The sequence below is a fragment of the Necator americanus genome, chromosome I, assembly GCF_031761385.1.
Source record: "Necator americanus strain Aroian chromosome I, whole genome shotgun sequence".
Classification (NCBI taxonomy): Eukaryota; Metazoa; Nematoda; class Chromadorea; order Rhabditida; family Ancylostomatidae; genus Necator; species Necator americanus.
In genome coordinates, this window is record NC_087371.1 from 27,472,953 (window position 1) to 27,489,247 (window position 16,295).

Below are 16,295 nucleotides of genomic sequence, written 5' to 3' on the forward strand. Positions count from 1 at the left end.
ATCATATGATGTCAATCTTACGTTTTATGACGTTGTGCGATCCTATCCTTGTCTTTTTTCTTGGATTTTTTTTTTGTGTTGATAATAGATCATTTCTGGAAGATATCATCTGCGGACTACGTATATTCGGTGTTAGCATCGTCGATTACTTCTAGACGTCAAGCTCCGTGCAGTTCTATAGGATACAAAAGGAGAATAAAATACTTTGCCCCTGAAGGCATTGAATGGGTTTTCAACCTATCAGCATCTCTATGGATGGGAGGAGAATAGGAAAGAATTGTTGGATCTGTGAGAAGAAGCTTTAAAAATCAACTGGAAACACTTATTGAGGAAATGATAAATAGGCGTCTACTCATTAAACTCCACGACAAATCCCTCTCAAATTCAACTCAAAGCTATTGACTTTAAAGAAATTTGAAATTTTCCATCCCAAACTCTTGCTGTTTTTGCGGACCTTATCATGCCATCTGCACTTTTAAAGGCATCACCACACGAATCTGAGGTGGTACGGATTTCAAATGGAGTAATCGTATACGGGACCGTAGATTAAAGGTAGCATGCCACGAATCTGAGGTGGTGCAGATTTCAGGTGGAGTATTCGTATACGGGATGGGAGACTACGGAGAAGGAAGTGATTCCGTCCATTTCTTGCTAATTGCCGTAAAAAACGGCCCGGAAGATGCGGTGCCGCTCAAGACTGGCGCGCTCCAATCGAACCCCCTGTAGAAAATAGTGCGCCAAAACGAATGGAGCCGTATCTTCCGGGCGGTTTTTTTTTACGGCAATTAAGAAGAAATGGACGGAATCACCCCTCCCTCCGTAGTCTCCCATCCCGTATACGAATACTCCACCTGAAATCCGTACCACCTCAGATTCGTGGGGTGATTCCTTAAAAGAGAGAGGGGTGATCCCGTCCAATTTTTCCTAATTGCCGTAAAAAACGGTCCGGAAGATACCTCTTCGGGCGTTCTGGCGCACTACAAGGAGTTCGACTGGAGCGCGCCAGCCCTGTGCGGTGCCGCATCTTCCGGGCCGTTTTTTACGGCAATTAGGAAGAAATGGACGGAATCACCCTCCTCTCCATAATCTACCATCCCTTAAAAGAATACTCTACCTGAAATCTGCGCCACCTCAGATTTGTGGGGTGATGCCTTTATTCAAAACTACTTTCCCCTATGCCTATTTTCTTCCTGGGAGAAATTCTTTAGCTGAGACATTTTCGCCAAACCTCAGGATTTTATTTAAATGGAGTGCATGGCTCAGTTGAGACCTATCAGGTAAAATAGTGAGATATTCAGTGTTTCATATTTCACCGAACTTTGAAACAATGTTCTCTGAAAGTGCCACCGCCTCATAAGCTTGAGCACCTGTATGTATCAACTCTGGCCGTATCTGAAACTTCCAAATTGTTCTTTCCTTAATAATTCTCGTGCTGAAGATGTTCCGGACATGCCATGCATCGCTGCAGTTTGCAATGGTCTCACCTCGGTTCCAACTGCTGCCTTCACCGTACAGTTTCGAAGCCGTACCCAAATGCACCGCAACTACATTCGTGATTCACGTCGTTTTGACCCGACTACGTAGTCGGGTTAAAACGACATGAAGCATGGTGCATTTGCGTACGCGCTCGAAACGGCGCGGTGAAGACAGCAGCTGGGACTGATTCACAAAGTGTAGCGATGGGTGGTGCCAGCAAGGGTAGGGTCAGTGAGCTCTTAGCCGCTGGGCTCCACCGCACCGCCTCGAGAGAAGCCGCGTACGCAATTGCACCGTGCTTCGTCGTTCCTTTTGACCCAAGTATATTTGCATGAGCGGCTGCGCTCGAAGAGGTGGGTGGAAATAGTAAATGGGTAAATCGCTCGTTGCTGACTACAGTAAGTGTGCCCTATCTCAGAGGTCATCTCAGAGGTATCTCTCTTCCGTTTGTCCCGATCGCTTGCCACAATGGCCGAGTAGTTCCTCCTTTCACGTGGGACACGAAGAGCATCATAAATTTTCTTTGAAAGACTTCGTGAAGAAATCTGACTATCAGCTCGACATCGACAACGACATAAACAACGAGTGTAGCTGCGGTGCATTTGCGTACGCGCTCGAAACGGCGCGGTGGAGACAGCAGTTAGAACCGAGTTGGGACCACTGGTGCCAGCAAAGGTCTCGTCACGCTCATAGCCGCTACGCTCCACCGAAGCGCCTCGAGAGAAGACGCGTACGTGCTTGATGCTTCGTTTTGGCCCCACTGTAGTTAACGTCTCTATTACCATTTCCGCTAGATATAGCAGTCACGCTGACGGTTACTTACAACGATTGGATGGGAACGATTTGTTTGTGTTATCGGATTTCACGTGGACCTAGTTTTCTTCATAGAACCAGATCACACTCCTCAAACATACCATTCTCATTGCGTTTTTTAGACTCGTGTTGGACTCATCACAATAAATTATGTATTTTCATTGTTCACATTTTTTTTTTTCTTGAGAACATTAGGTTTGTCATGTCTTCCATTGCTGAGGATCTTCCCCCTGCCAGTGTGGTTGCACGTTCGATATTGGATATAGCTGCAATTAGTTCACAGCAGCTTCGTGATGACTGTCTCAGAGTTTCGGGTAGAATCATTTTCTTTTTTTTTTCTCAAGGGTAGCACTAAGAATACTTCGCCTCTTTAGGAGCTCATAACGTAACTGAATTATCGAATAATCTGGAAAGATCGCTGCTGTTATTCTTCCAACGTAATACACGTAAGCAAAGGTGAGATAGGATTATTTTTGACCGACTTTGCGCCCCGTATTCTGCAGTGACACTAAGGTCTTCTGCGCTATGAGTACAGGATTTCGGTAGTGAGTAATAGGTGTCATGAACAAACTTGTTTATTTTTCGTTGGTACACACCTTTTTTGACTTTCACGTAGTCACTGAGAAGAGTTTGGAGCGTCAGGCTGACAACTCGACCAAAAAAGCGACGGGTGATCAATCGAAGCCGCAGTGGCTAAGCATTTCTTTTCCTCGACGAGGTGTATTATAAACTACTTCTGAATTCAGCCATAATTTTGCCATGCTTTCACGCTTCTCGATACCGTTATTTGTGTTGGCCTGTTGTCCGCGATGCGCGTTCAGCTTAAGCAAAGCGTTTGTCAAAATCCTTACTGTTCGGCTCTGTTCGCCAGTAGGAAGTGTACTGGATTTAACTGGTAAATGTTACGGCGAAAATGTGAATTGCCGGATTCAATCTAACGAACAGATAGATGTGGAGCAAGAAGTCATTTTAACCAACTGCACAACTCCTCGAACCCACAGGATTGATTGAAACCGTGTAAAATGGATTAGAAATGGGACATCGTGACGTTATGAGGTTCCATAACGTTCGTAGAGCAATGAAGACTGCCTTGTACACCATCATTCCGTTAATCCTACCATCGTGAGGAGTTTTTTGTTGGGTAAACTGATAAGTCTGGTGCTTTTAATCAATTTGAATCTGAATTTGTGAAGACTGTTCAGTGTTTTCGCTGTACCTTTTAAAGTGCACGTCACGAAAATTACCTCCTGCAGAAGATAAATGAGCAGCGGAAATTTTCATGGAACCTGCGTTTGAGGCCATGCTTCACGAGAGCATGGATAGCGCTTGCGTTGCCGTGGAAAGTCGCGTTCGCCGGGGCCAACAAAAACGTAGCATTTATCCCCATTGCTTACACGTGTTCTATTGTTTGGAATATTTTCATTTTTCGCACAGATCAGGCTCGAAGATACGATGAATCATTGTGTAAATGACCATTCACGGATCTATCCGTCAACTTCGTTTGGAAACCATTTCTATTCAAGGGGAATTTATGAGAGTAGTTTACAAGTGTGTTCCCATTTTACTTTAACATGAGTCGAAGAGAAAATAGTTGTCGTATGTGTTTCAGACAAACTTCTGCGACTTCTCTTCAGCTGATGAGGACGACCTTAGCGGCTTACCAACGCCTGCAGATGTTCGAAAATTGGTGATTATTTTTACTTTTGGATGATGTGAAAGAAGCTTGATAAGGAACAAATCATAAGTCCAAACTACCAGCAAGCCCTTGGCATTACGATATCCTTGTGATATCCATTGTCGGAGATGTTTTATTGAAACGAAAATAAGATAAATAACAATATTTGTATCAGTCGCACTGAATCTGACTATACAACAGTCCTTATATGGGAAAGGGGTAAAGTGTGGTTGGGAAGGACCACTCTTTCTGCTCCATTTTCCAACTATATTTTCCTCAGAAACGGTGAACGAAAGACTTTTCGAGTCAGTAGAATTCTGAAGGCAGCTTTCTTTGTTAGTGTTGATGATTTTGCTAGCATAATGAATGAAAAACTGGACTTTGCCTATATACTCCCATATAACGTCACAAGATCATAATGTGCAAGTAAGGATTTCCGCCGTTTCAATGGAACACCTGCTGGACATCATCTGGACACGTCTGGTTTCTCACCTGAGCAATTTTCACCGTCATCACCATTCGTGCATGAGGTACTTCCGATGATTTACATTCTAGTGATTAGTATCATAGATACTATGCAGTGCACACATCTAATATATCCCATTGCGATGTTTCTGTAGAATAGTTTTTAGAACGCACAATTTCGTGCAGATGAAGACGACTTTTCTCAAGACGAATCCGAGTCTCCCAGCATGCAAATTGTTCCACTTATCCAGAAATTTCCTACTAGCCCCGAACTATCGCAAGAACAATTTGCAACGAACTCGAAATGTTCCTTTGCAACAACTAGATCGGTAAATTTTTGAATTCCGTTATCAATGATGATGCAATGAAAACTACAGGTACTCCAGGTAACGCAGACTGAAGAATACAGGGAGGTCGATGAGTTTTCTGAGTAAACGTTGATGTCATCTTTCATCAGTGTTTTTGTTATTTTTTTTCTGGAATTTTCTTGGTGTAAATATTTCCGGATATATTTCTGCTATGAATTCACGTTATTTGTCGGTGAAAAGACCATCCTCTTGATTTTTCTCTGCCGTGTGAGAGGATGTTCTTTTTATTTGTGTGGTAGCACGAGCGAAACGTGTAGCTTCCCACGTGTTGTTAAATTGCACCGATCGATAAAGATTGCAACCTTGGTGATCGTTCCGTTCTGATCTTGTCGCTGTCTTTAATTCGGTGACCTAATCAATTAAGTTTCTAGTCTTTTTCTCCTATAATGAATTAGTTATCATATGGTTATGTTTCACAAAGTATCTAAGTAGGTTCAACGTATGAGTTTGATACTTTCTTATGAAGAGTAAATAAAAAATTCCCTTGTGATACCTTTGATTTTGGTAACTGCTTTGGCCGCATCGGTATGCCTATTAGAAACTTTAGAAATTCACTACAACAGTGTTCTTACTCGGTTTTGTTTTCTTCTTTCTGTTTATTTTCGTTATTTGTCTCTAGATAAGTTTTTGACATTCAATCATTCACTTGCCTAGTTTCTATTATTTTTTTTTCAAAATCTTTCTATGGAATTACGATATGTATTGGTGTTAAGTTAACTGATATATTTCCCCATCGACTTGATGTTTCTTGTAGAGTGTGCGGTTATTCCAGTTCTTTTGCCTGATGGATTAAATATAAGTGCTATTCTCATCTGATGAACTAACAATATAAAAGATCTCCATGATTCGTGAGCTTGTAGGTTAACCTTCTGTCAAAGTATTCATCCATATTCATATTCATTCAAAGTATAGTAAGTCCATGAACGACAAAAAAAAACGACATCAAATACGGTGCAGTTGCGTAAGCGGCTGCGCTCGAAGCGGTTCGATGGAGCGTAGCGGCTAGAATCAAGTGAGGACCCATCTTTGCTGGTGCCGTTTGCAATTGTCCATCTCGATTCCAAGCAATCTCCAATGCTTCGCTTGGGGAGCAGGTTAAGCTACTACATGACTAGGAAACTGACAAAGACACCATTCTACACAGCAGTCTATAATAAGGTATGCGTTCAGCATCTTTTTTTGGGGTGTAAAAATTGCACGATTTCGGCAGTAATGAATGAGCAGCCTCAGGCTGCCCGCAGAGTTGAGAGCTGCACGAACGCGCGGTTTGGCAGCTCTGCGGTTTAGGGGGTTATTGAGCGCATTGTTGTGAACAGTCAATAACCGCAGAGCCGCCAAAGCGCGCGGCTCTGAACTCGGCGGGCAGCCTCGCGGAGAATGAATCCTATCTTCAAAAGATCTATAAATTTAGATGTAATATTATGGTAGAGACAGGATAAGTGAGTGAGTGAGATAACCTTTATCATATATACAGCATGGTCCACACGTACGGCCAGAATGATTGCAGCAACACAGATGGCGCCCTTATTAAACTAAATTGATAGTCCTCAAAGCTTGTTTTCATCTTTGAGCTTTTGCCGCCACTAGATTCTACGTTTCGTAATTGTTGTCTGTTGGCTGTTGTTCTTTTGAGAATCTGTTATGGCTTTTGTTGATTAGTGTCTACTCTTACTACTCCATGCGCATGCGGTCTTCAATAACTTCATTTTCTTCAGAAACACGCCAGATTTATCGTAGCTTATCTGAACTTATTTTCACCTTGTTTCGTTCCAACTTTTAGGCGTTGTCAACATTTTCTACTCTATCCCTCTTACTGTAGTCAACTTATCTATCCTGGCTTTTTTCTATTATTTATTCGCTTTCTACTTCAAGGAAATAGTCTATTTTGGGGAATGTCATTCCCCAATGGATCGGTGAATGGAGATGAAGACATCCTTGTCCTGGCGGATGAGCCCATTTCAGGACGTGTGCTCGCGATTGCGGGCTGCACCAATTCAGGGAAGACCACTATTGCTAAAATCTTGACCAGTATGGTGCGTATAATACAGTCGGGTCAAAACAACACATGAAGCTCGGCTTGCATAAGCGGTTGCGCTCGAGGCGGTGCAGCAGAGCGTACCACTCATCGCGGGCTGGAGCGATGAGTGGTATTAGCAGGGGTCCTCCTTGATAATAACCGCTAGCTCCACCGGGCCGCTTTGAGCGCAGCCGCTTACGCATCTTCACCTAGCTTCATGTTATTTTGACCCGACTATATATTGGTAGATTTTTTAGTTCATGGAAGAAGGCGCTACTGTAACGGTTGTACATCAAGATGAATACTTCTACACAAAAGAGAAGGTACAATATCTTGATAATTGAGTCCATTGTTGTGACAAAAGTTAGATTTGTCGTTATGAATTAAGGTTGAAAAGTCCTATAGGAGAAATGGAAGCAGCCCCAGTTTCTTCTACAATTACGATGCGAAGTCGGCCGTAAACCACGAAAAAATGATTCTCGCTATTAAAGCGGTGAGTTACATCTGTTTTTATGCATTATCCATAAATGCCGTTTCTAAAGGCAGCTCAGGTTTCGGCGTTTCTGTAGCCTGACGTTAACTAGCTGCAAATCAGCTCGTGCATTGCATTCTTCAGTGTTTTTGGAACTGTTTTGACAAGAAAAAAAAATTCCCAGCAACGTGAAGGGTGGGGAGGGGGCGGTCGTTAAGTACCATTATAACGTTGGTCAATCCACTTGGGATGCTTCCCCTAGCCCATGCTCAGCTCAGCTATGCTCTCAGTTCAATTCAGAATCGTTTGAGGTTTACGTGAACGTGTAACTGGCCCATACAATGACTTTCGGTGGCTAGCTGATGTGTCAAGTCAGTGTTTTTATCCTCCCAGACAAGTCTGGTACCAACTTATCGACCCCAGAGGAATGAAAGGATTGGTGAGCATTAGGGCGGATTCGAACCTCCGATCGATAGTGCAGGTAGCGGGACCTCTAACCGCTACGCTACACCCGGCCCAGCCGATTAAGTGCAGCTGAATAATTGGCTGCAGAAGAGGCTGTCGGTAAGTAGAGCAGGCATATCTAGCTGGCTAGCTGTGCTCTGTAAGCCACGCCTATCCATCTCCACGTCAGTGAGATCATTTGCAGTGTTAGTATTTCAATAATTTAATATAGTTGACTTCTATGAAAGTACGAAGAATAAAAAGGCACCAACGTAGCAACGTAAAAAGTGGAAAAGAAAGTAGAGAATTAAAATGCTAAAAATAAAGAAAAACGTAGAAGATTTGTACAAGAACAAAACAACATCAGGAAACATAAATGAAGCGGAAAACCTTGCAAAATAAAAGTTAAAAAGTGTAAAAACGAGAACTTGGACGTAGATTTGTGAGTGGAAAACTATATAGAAGATATAGATATATATTTGTATTTATACTGAATATTTAATGCACATAAAACACATAAGAGACTGCGATAGTGTGTAAAAGTTCCTATTTATTTTTTTTACGTAAATAAAACACTATTGTTTTCTATTTCTGGAATTTCCTGTGCAATCGTTAGATGTATCTTTAAACGTAGGCGATCGATGCTTGTAAAAAAGCAGTACTAGAGCTAGAATGCCCCTGCGAAGAATGTTTCGCACCTCATTAGACGATGAGGGTCGAAGATGGACGATGTGATGGGAGGAACATAAGGTAAACGAAGCGCAAAGCTCTACTGATACTATTAACTGCTGCGCAGCGCAGTTAACGGTTGTCGTTGCTAGTCGTTCCCCCTAAGCAAAGGTTGTCGCGGAGGCTGCGGATAGCTAGCGATGCCTACCCCAGCAATGCTTACTACATCTTTTTCACCAACATTTTTTTCTTGCATATTTCTTCATATTGCAACCCAACAGACTTATAGTAGGGTCAAAACGATATGAGGTACGTACGCAGTTGCGTACGCGGCTTCTTTCGATGGCTTCGGCGGAGCGTAGCGGCGAGGAGCGTGGTGAAATGCTTGCCGGCAGCACCTATCGCTGCAGTTTGCGACGGTCCCAGCTCGGTTCTAACTGCTGTCTCCACCGCGCCGTTTCGAGCGCATACGCAAATGCACAGCAACTACATTCGTGTTCGTGTTTCATGTCGTTTTTACCGACTTTACCTTCTGCAGAAGAGAGATCAGTGTCATCAAGTAAATCTAAATCAAGTCCGGGAAGGGTGCGCACGTTCCAGAACACGTCGGTGTCAAGACCGCTGTTACCGACACTTATCAAATCATGGTTATTTTTGTGTACACGTAGTAGCCAACTATCAAGAAATAAACTACTGTACTTTTGTGGTGGCGCCAAACTCGTCACTTTTAGTTTTTTTCCCGAGTTTTTACTTGAAGTTACATGGTTAGACTTAGTCAGTTAACTATGAAATTGTGTTTACTTTCAAGGGAAGAAGGGAAGCTATTTTAACGGAGCATTAAATGGTAAAGTAGGTTTCCGAAATGGGGTTACTTTCACTGTTGGATCTACATCTTTGTCCTCTAGTTATGTCATAAAAACAATCATTAAACAAAGAATAGCGATGCCTTGAGATATATCCGTGAACAGTTCCTTTTGTCACTACTGAGTACAGTATTGTCAAAACGACATGAAGCACGGTGCAGTTGCGTACGCGGCTTCCCTGGAGACTGTGCGGTTGAGCGTAGAGGTTACGAGCGCTCTGGGACCCCTGCTTGCTCCACCGATCGCTGCATTTTGCGATGGCCCAACCTCGGTTCCAACCGCTGCCTCCACATAGCCGTTTCCACGCAAATGCACCAGCTTCATGTCGTTTTGACTCGACTGTACGAGATTTTGGAGATCTTTTTTTTAGATTGGTCGCATTTGTGAGTGTCTTGAGCCGCAAAATTGCTGACTACTTTAATTTTCGTAATTACTTTCATGTCCAGTAATTAAAAACGATGTGGGTTAAGTCGTCGTCGGTAATTCTGAAAATACTGAACAATAACAAGTAATATAAAAATGAAATGATATATAAGTATAAGAAGTAGATAATAGTAGAAATAATAAATAAAGATAATAGTAAATTTTTAAGCTTGCTAATGTGATGATTTGAAGTTTTAAGTCATGGATGTGTTAAAGATAATCTGCTTTGTTTACGCTCATGACTGAAGCGGACAATTGTGCACAGTGGTTCCAAGAATGGTTCACGCGAATGTTGAAAATGATGTTCGTCTTAGTCTTATTAGTTGTCGAATGTAGGGCGGTGACATAGTCCAGACAACGACGAGCTGAAACCTTGTGCGATTGCTTAAAGGCATCACTCCACGAATCTGAGGTGGTGCGGATTTCAGGTGGAGTATTCGTATACGGGATAGTAGATTATGAAGAGGCGGGGGTGATTCCGTCCATTTCTTCCTAATTGCGGTAAAAAACGGCCGGAAGATACGGCATTGGGCGTTCTGGCGCGCTATTTTCTCCAAGGAGTATATATATCTATTATAGGGCGATATACTGAGCGCGCCAGCCTTGTGCGGCACCGCATCTTACAAGCCGTTTTTTATGGAAATTAGGAAGAAATGGACGGAATCACTCTCCTGTCCATCAGTATCAAACGAATCGCATTAGTGTCGTATTAGTTTTCATCTTCCCAGACAAATCTGGTATCCAATAGATGAAAGACCTAGTTAGTCTAAGCTGCGGCAGCATTTTAAAGGCATCACCCCACGAATCTGAGGTGGTGCAGATTTCAGATACATTGGCTGGCTCCACCTTTCACTCTACGCTGCATATTCCAATCTCAAACGATTGAAGTCAAACGCGTAATAGTAACAAAAATAATTGGCGTTGATTATTTCCACTTTACTTATTACACTTATTAATTGTGCACGTATTATTTTCCTTAATTGTACTTATCAATTGTGCTATTTCAATATCCTTTTCGTAATAATATCTCGCTTTTCTACTTTCCTTTTTTTCTTTTACCATTTTCACTTACATTGCACAACGCATTAAAATACATTATAAAACAATCACGGATGAATTTTAAGTGAAGCATAGGTTCGATAGGGAGGGGCCAGACCCTCCTTGGGTGAAGGGGTCTATAGTCGGGTCAAAGCAACGTGAAGCACGGTCCAGTTACATAAGCGGCTGGCTTCAAGCGACGCGGTGAAGGTTGCGGTTTGAATTCAGGTGGTGCAAACTGCAGCATCGCTTCGAGCATAGTTGTTTATGCAACTGCACTGTTCTTCGTGTCGTTTTGACCATATTTATAGCTCATGCGGTGCAGGTCAGGTGATGACGATTCCTTCGCCAACCGTTCAAAAGTGAAGCGGGTCGGAGCCCCGGCTCAGATTATCACATGTATGAAGAGAAAACTTCGAACTTGGTTTGAACCAAGGTTTCTAGGATTATAAAGTCGCCTTTATTTCAGCTAAGGAATAAACCTTTAGGAACACTTCCGAACAAATGAGGTTGCTAAATCTCTTTCCTTTTTTCCCCTTTCATTGTGTGATCATTTCTAGGGTTCACTCTCTTACGACTACGTTATTGTGGAAGGGAACATGTTGACGGAATGGACGGACGTCATCGAACTTTGCGACCGTGTTGTTTTTCTCACCTTAGATCAGGTAGCTACTTCATGTTCTTGTTCTTTTTAAGAAGAATACTTACTATGACAGGATACATGTCGTCGCCGTCGTGTGAAACGGAAATATGATCCTCCGGACGTTCCTGGTTACTTTGAAGAGGTGGTGTGGCCGGCATATCAACAGCATCTGCAGAGAGCGCTAGCTATTGCAAGAGAAGATCGCCGCATTTCTTTTCTAGACGTGACTTCTGACACCGATCATGCCGATCCAGAGTTCATGTTGTCTGTCAGTTGTCTTTCCTTCCTTTTCTCTCTAAATACCAGTTGTTGCCTGTTTCTTTTATGTAATTTGCAGCTGATCCACTCTTTTTCTGATGATGTTATTCGCATCTGCTACGAACCTCTGAATGTTGATGAAGCAGTGAAGTTGATCAGCAGGCATCATATTCTTCACTCATTCTTTTTTTTTTTTGCATTTTTATGACTTCCAACAATATTCTATCACCTGACCGTCGTTTTAGTCCGTCATGTGGAGCAACATCTGTATTTGTGGGTACAACTCGTGACACATTTGCTGGCAGAAGGGTCACACGACTAGACTATGAGAGCTACGACGAAATGGCTTACAAAGTTTGTTTTTTTTCCATCTCACTGTTTATTTTCATTAATTATTTATATTGCTCAGGAGCTGCGTAGACTTTGCGGCCTAATTCGTAGCAAATTTCCTTCAGTTGAACGCATCGTCATTTGGCATAGGTATTTTGCTTTAAGCTTTGTTACGTAGATTGTTTTAAAAAAATTGATTTCATTCTCCTAAATTCTTCAGTGGCTTTTTCGGCTGGTTTAGAGAGAAGCATGCAGGCGGAATATGTGCTTCTTCAGGTATATAATTCAAAGCAGTGGGTAGGAGGTTTGATTAGAATTGCTGTACGCAAGAACAACTCAGTTTTCAAAGGCAACGTATCACGAAGCTGATGATATTCAGGTTTCTCCAGGCAAAGATTGAGTTACTGAGTGTAGGCTACGAATATTTATTTATTTATTGAAAACACATACAAGTGTGTCATAAAACAAAAACAAGATGGAACCGAGCTGACTAGAATTTCACCTAAATTTTACACAACAAGACTGGGCCTTCAAAGCATAAGGGGTGGTGGGTTTGCAGGTCATTCTCCGGCTACAGAGGGTTAGAATATGAGAGTGGTTCCGTTAAATTCCGCCTAATCATTCTGGAATTGAGTGGGGCTACGCTCGTACTCGTAATCTACACCCCGAAGTCTATATTTGCCCACAGAAACCCAAAAATCGTCAGTTCGTGATACTCTACCCCTATAAGGTCTGTGGAGTCCATGAAGTTCCTTGAACTTCACTATTCTGGTCATCTATTAATTTCTAGCAATTAAAGCACAGGGTAATTGATAGCAGGCCATAAAGAGAGTGCTTCAAACACTCGCGAAAGTAGAACAGAACTCTGAAGATTTTCTGAAAGTATTGATTTGTTTTAGAAGCATCTTGAGGTAATCACAAGCTTAGTGGAAATGATCCATGCGAAATACAGCACGTGGTTTTTCTAGCACGAAACGTTTTAAGATCTCGGTTATTTTCAAATTTCCATAATGGAATATTGTTTTAAAGAAGTGCAATGACCCACTAAGATTGCGTGAACAAGAGGAAAGTCGAATATGTTGAACTAAATGAAAGTGAAGAGAATAGAGTAAATCTGAAAGTCACTAATCTGACTAGAACGAGTTTGAAAGAGCATGTATATAAAAACATTTTGGCTGTAAGTTGTTTGCCTTGCAACAATAGCCAGCATTCTTCAGAGACGAGTCAGTCATGATCCAAAAACAGAGTGAACGTGCGAAGGCGGGTTGTAGTTCCAACGAACTACACGGGAGCTTAAAGGCATCACCCCACGAATCTGAGGTGGTGCAGATTTCAGGTGGAGTATTCGTATACGGGATGGGAGACTACGAAGAGGGAGGTGATTCCGTCCATTTCTTCCTAATTGCCGTAGAAAACGGCTTGTAAGATGCGGTGCCGCACAAGGCTGGCGCGCTCAGTCGAACTCCTTGGAGAAAATAGCGCGCCAGAACACCCGAAGCCGTATCTTCCGGCCGTTTTTTACGGCAATTAGGAAGAAATGGACGGAATCACCCCCCTCTCCGTAGTCTCCCATCCTGTATACGAATACTCCACCTGAAATCTGCACCACTTCAGATTCGTGGGGTGATGCCTTTAACAGCTTTTTGGACGACCGCTATGGACGCAGTGGATATACACGGCTTCAGCATTGCTGCGGAGCGCTAACAAAAGATCTTGACTATGGAGCTGCACATGGAATTGGTGCAGAAAACCGTGCCTTTTTTAACGGCAATTAGGAAGAAATGGACGGAACCACCCCCTCCCCCCTCTCCTCTCTTCTCCATAATCTACTATGCCGTATACGAATACTCCACCTGAAACCCATACCACTTTTGATTCGTGGAGTGATGCCTTTAATCGAGTAAACCGCTACGCTTTAAGTTGAAGCTTTACGCATTCAGGAAAAATGATGCAGTAAAAGAAAAGTAGCCGACGTATAAGAAAGAAAAATCTGGTTATTAAGAGAACAGTGTGCAGCAATGTTTTTAAGATCGAGTGTGGTGGAAAAAAAAATTTCGAAAACTCAAAATTACCACTAAGCGAGTAGGAAGAAAAAGAAATACCAACGTAATAGATATATTTTGCCTCAACTGTTCAGATATCACTATCTACGGTTATGTGGACAATGTCTGTGGAATGTGTGAACAACTGATTTGTTTAAGAATTGGTGAAGTGGCTGTCGGTGAAACGTCGGTGATAATTGCCACCGCTTCACCACATCGTAAAGACGCAATTCACGCTACCGAGATGGCAATCGATGAGCTAAAACGTGTCGTGCCGATATGGAAGAAGGTTTTGACTTATTACTCTTCTTATCTTATTCATAAGTCGTAACAATGAACGTTAAAATGTAGTTCTGTCACTTGTTTTTGGTAGCCGTAGAAGTTTAGGAGGTGTATGAAGATGGTGGTTGTTCGTGGAAAGAAAACGGTGAATGGTGTGCAGGAGATCGCAGCGGTGGATCTACAGAAGAGAAAAGTTTTGCACAAGCTAGCAGGTTTACTATTATTCTCTAGTATTTACAACATTGAAAGATTTCTTCCTAATTCAGAACAAGGGATGCCAACCGCAAGGTGTTCTGGTTGAAACAGATGGTGAAACAAATGAATGCAAAGTCGTCATGATAGTAACCAACGTGGCTGATGATTGATTCATTGAGCTAGGCCATCTTTTCTGCGTCATTTGTTATTGTTTTTGTATACTTTTTACCTCTTGGATGATTTGCTCAAACTCTTGCCCAGCTTCTAGACTATTAATTTTTGTAGATGTCTAGGCCTCAGGTCATTTAGCATTCATTTCGTTCAGATTACAATTACTGTGGAAGTTCTGTTTCTAACGTAGCACTTGAGGAATGTTTTTTTTATCAGATTTCTAAGAACTACCCAATGTGGTCCTTATATTTCCCCAGGGTGGGTTACGGTTGTGAAGATTTATGTTATTTTTATAGAGGAGGAAACATTAAATTCTAAATTTCAAACTTCAGTTCTTGCAACATTTGTACTCTCAGTAGGTTAACTTCAGTAGATCATATCACAAAAAAACTTTTTTCATTCCATACTACTACCACCTTTTTATTTTACTCGGTCTCGTTAGAAACGTTTGATTTCCATAATGTTTAGATGTTTTCACTTCCTGCTTTCCATCATTGTTAAATACTATGTCTTTGAAAGTAAAAAAGATTAATATGAAACCGTTTAGCTTTTTCTATTGATTCTGATTGGTTTATGGGGTCTCCGTTTGTATCGCTATTTTTTTTTACAAACTCATTCCATGAAGTACACATGGAATTACAGAGCAGAGACTATGAAATATAGGTGGATCCATGTCCTGTGATTTTATCCTCTATCTTTACTATCACTGTCGGAGAGTGTTGCTGGAGATAAAAACGTGGCCTCAGTCAGGCTACAAATTCGCCATTTCAATAGTGTGTTCCATTTTGTTACTGCCAGGTCAACAGTTCATTTCCTCGTATAGGAATCTCTTGCTCAACTCCGCTCACTCGAGTCACTTGCTAGGTGTGAAGATCCTATCCGAACGTAATCGCTTATGCTATATCACATTGTTAATCAAATTCCTTTAACCCACTGTGGACAAATTGACTTCTCGTAATCTAGGCAAATATGATGAAGAGCAGTAAAGATATGAAGTGAACAACATCGCAGGATGTTTTCTAATGCAAGGTATTTAAGGAGAAGGCGACTTGTGGTTGAGTCAAACGACATGAAGTACGGTGTAGTTGTACGAGCGGTCGCACTGAAGCAACGCAATTTTTGACCGCTCCGGACCCTCTCCGAGCGGTCTGCTTTGCAGTTTGCCAAATTTTGAAAATTTGATTGACTTAATTGAATTTAAGATTGCCAAATTAAAACACATCAAATGCTACATCTAATGTTAGCATTCAGAGCATCCAAAATCTGCTTAGGGTAGAAAAGAAAATAAACAGGGTTACCATTCCAGAGGCCCATTACTCTGACGCAACATGCTATTTCCTGCGTTCTGTCCATGCACGATGTGACGTGAACCTTGAGCACTCCTGATGTGATGTACCATATGTGTTGTCAAATGCTTATGGTTAGGACAGAGCAGTACTTTGTATAACGACTTTATTTAACACGTATTTCATATACCATGCAGAAAACTATATGTCAAGAACCAGTGGCGGTCATATGTGCTGAAGTTCAGCAGATATAGGCCAGTTTATGAATTTTAGAAAGATTCAAGAACTTCACTACAAATAGAAAGATTTTTCAAAGACAGTGTTCAAAAAAATGCTCGATGTTGGATTCATCCCAGTACTCGGCA

General features: G+C 41.9%; 2 protein-coding genes across 2 annotated transcripts; both read left to right on the top strand.

Moving 5' to 3' along the window:
- Positions 1-2,491: 2,491 nt before the first annotated feature.
- On the top strand, positions 2,492-4,863 carry RB195_007028 (uncharacterized protein; the record flags this gene model as incomplete). The annotated part of the gene is made up of 7 exons (XM_013439829.2): positions 2,492-2,603; positions 2,664-2,745; positions 3,729-3,837; positions 3,899-3,976; positions 4,396-4,494; positions 4,597-4,758; positions 4,816-4,863. The coding sequence occupies 7 exons, from the start codon at positions 2,492-2,494 to the stop codon at positions 4,861-4,863; spliced, it is 690 nt and encodes a 229-aa protein (XP_013295283.2).
- Positions 4,864-6,689: 1,826 nt separating this feature from the next.
- Positions 6,690-14,617, top strand: RB195_007029 (uncharacterized protein; the record flags this gene model as incomplete). The annotated part of the gene is made up of 11 exons (XM_064180437.1): positions 6,690-6,830; positions 7,072-7,137; positions 7,203-7,307; positions 11,284-11,388; positions 11,440-11,634; positions 11,704-11,786; positions 11,870-11,978; positions 12,034-12,104; positions 14,156-14,285; positions 14,384-14,490; positions 14,545-14,617. The coding sequence occupies 11 exons, from the start codon at positions 6,690-6,692 to the stop codon at positions 14,615-14,617; spliced, it is 1,185 nt and encodes a 394-aa protein (XP_064037309.1).
- Between the last annotated feature and the right edge of the window lie 1,678 nt (positions 14,618-16,295).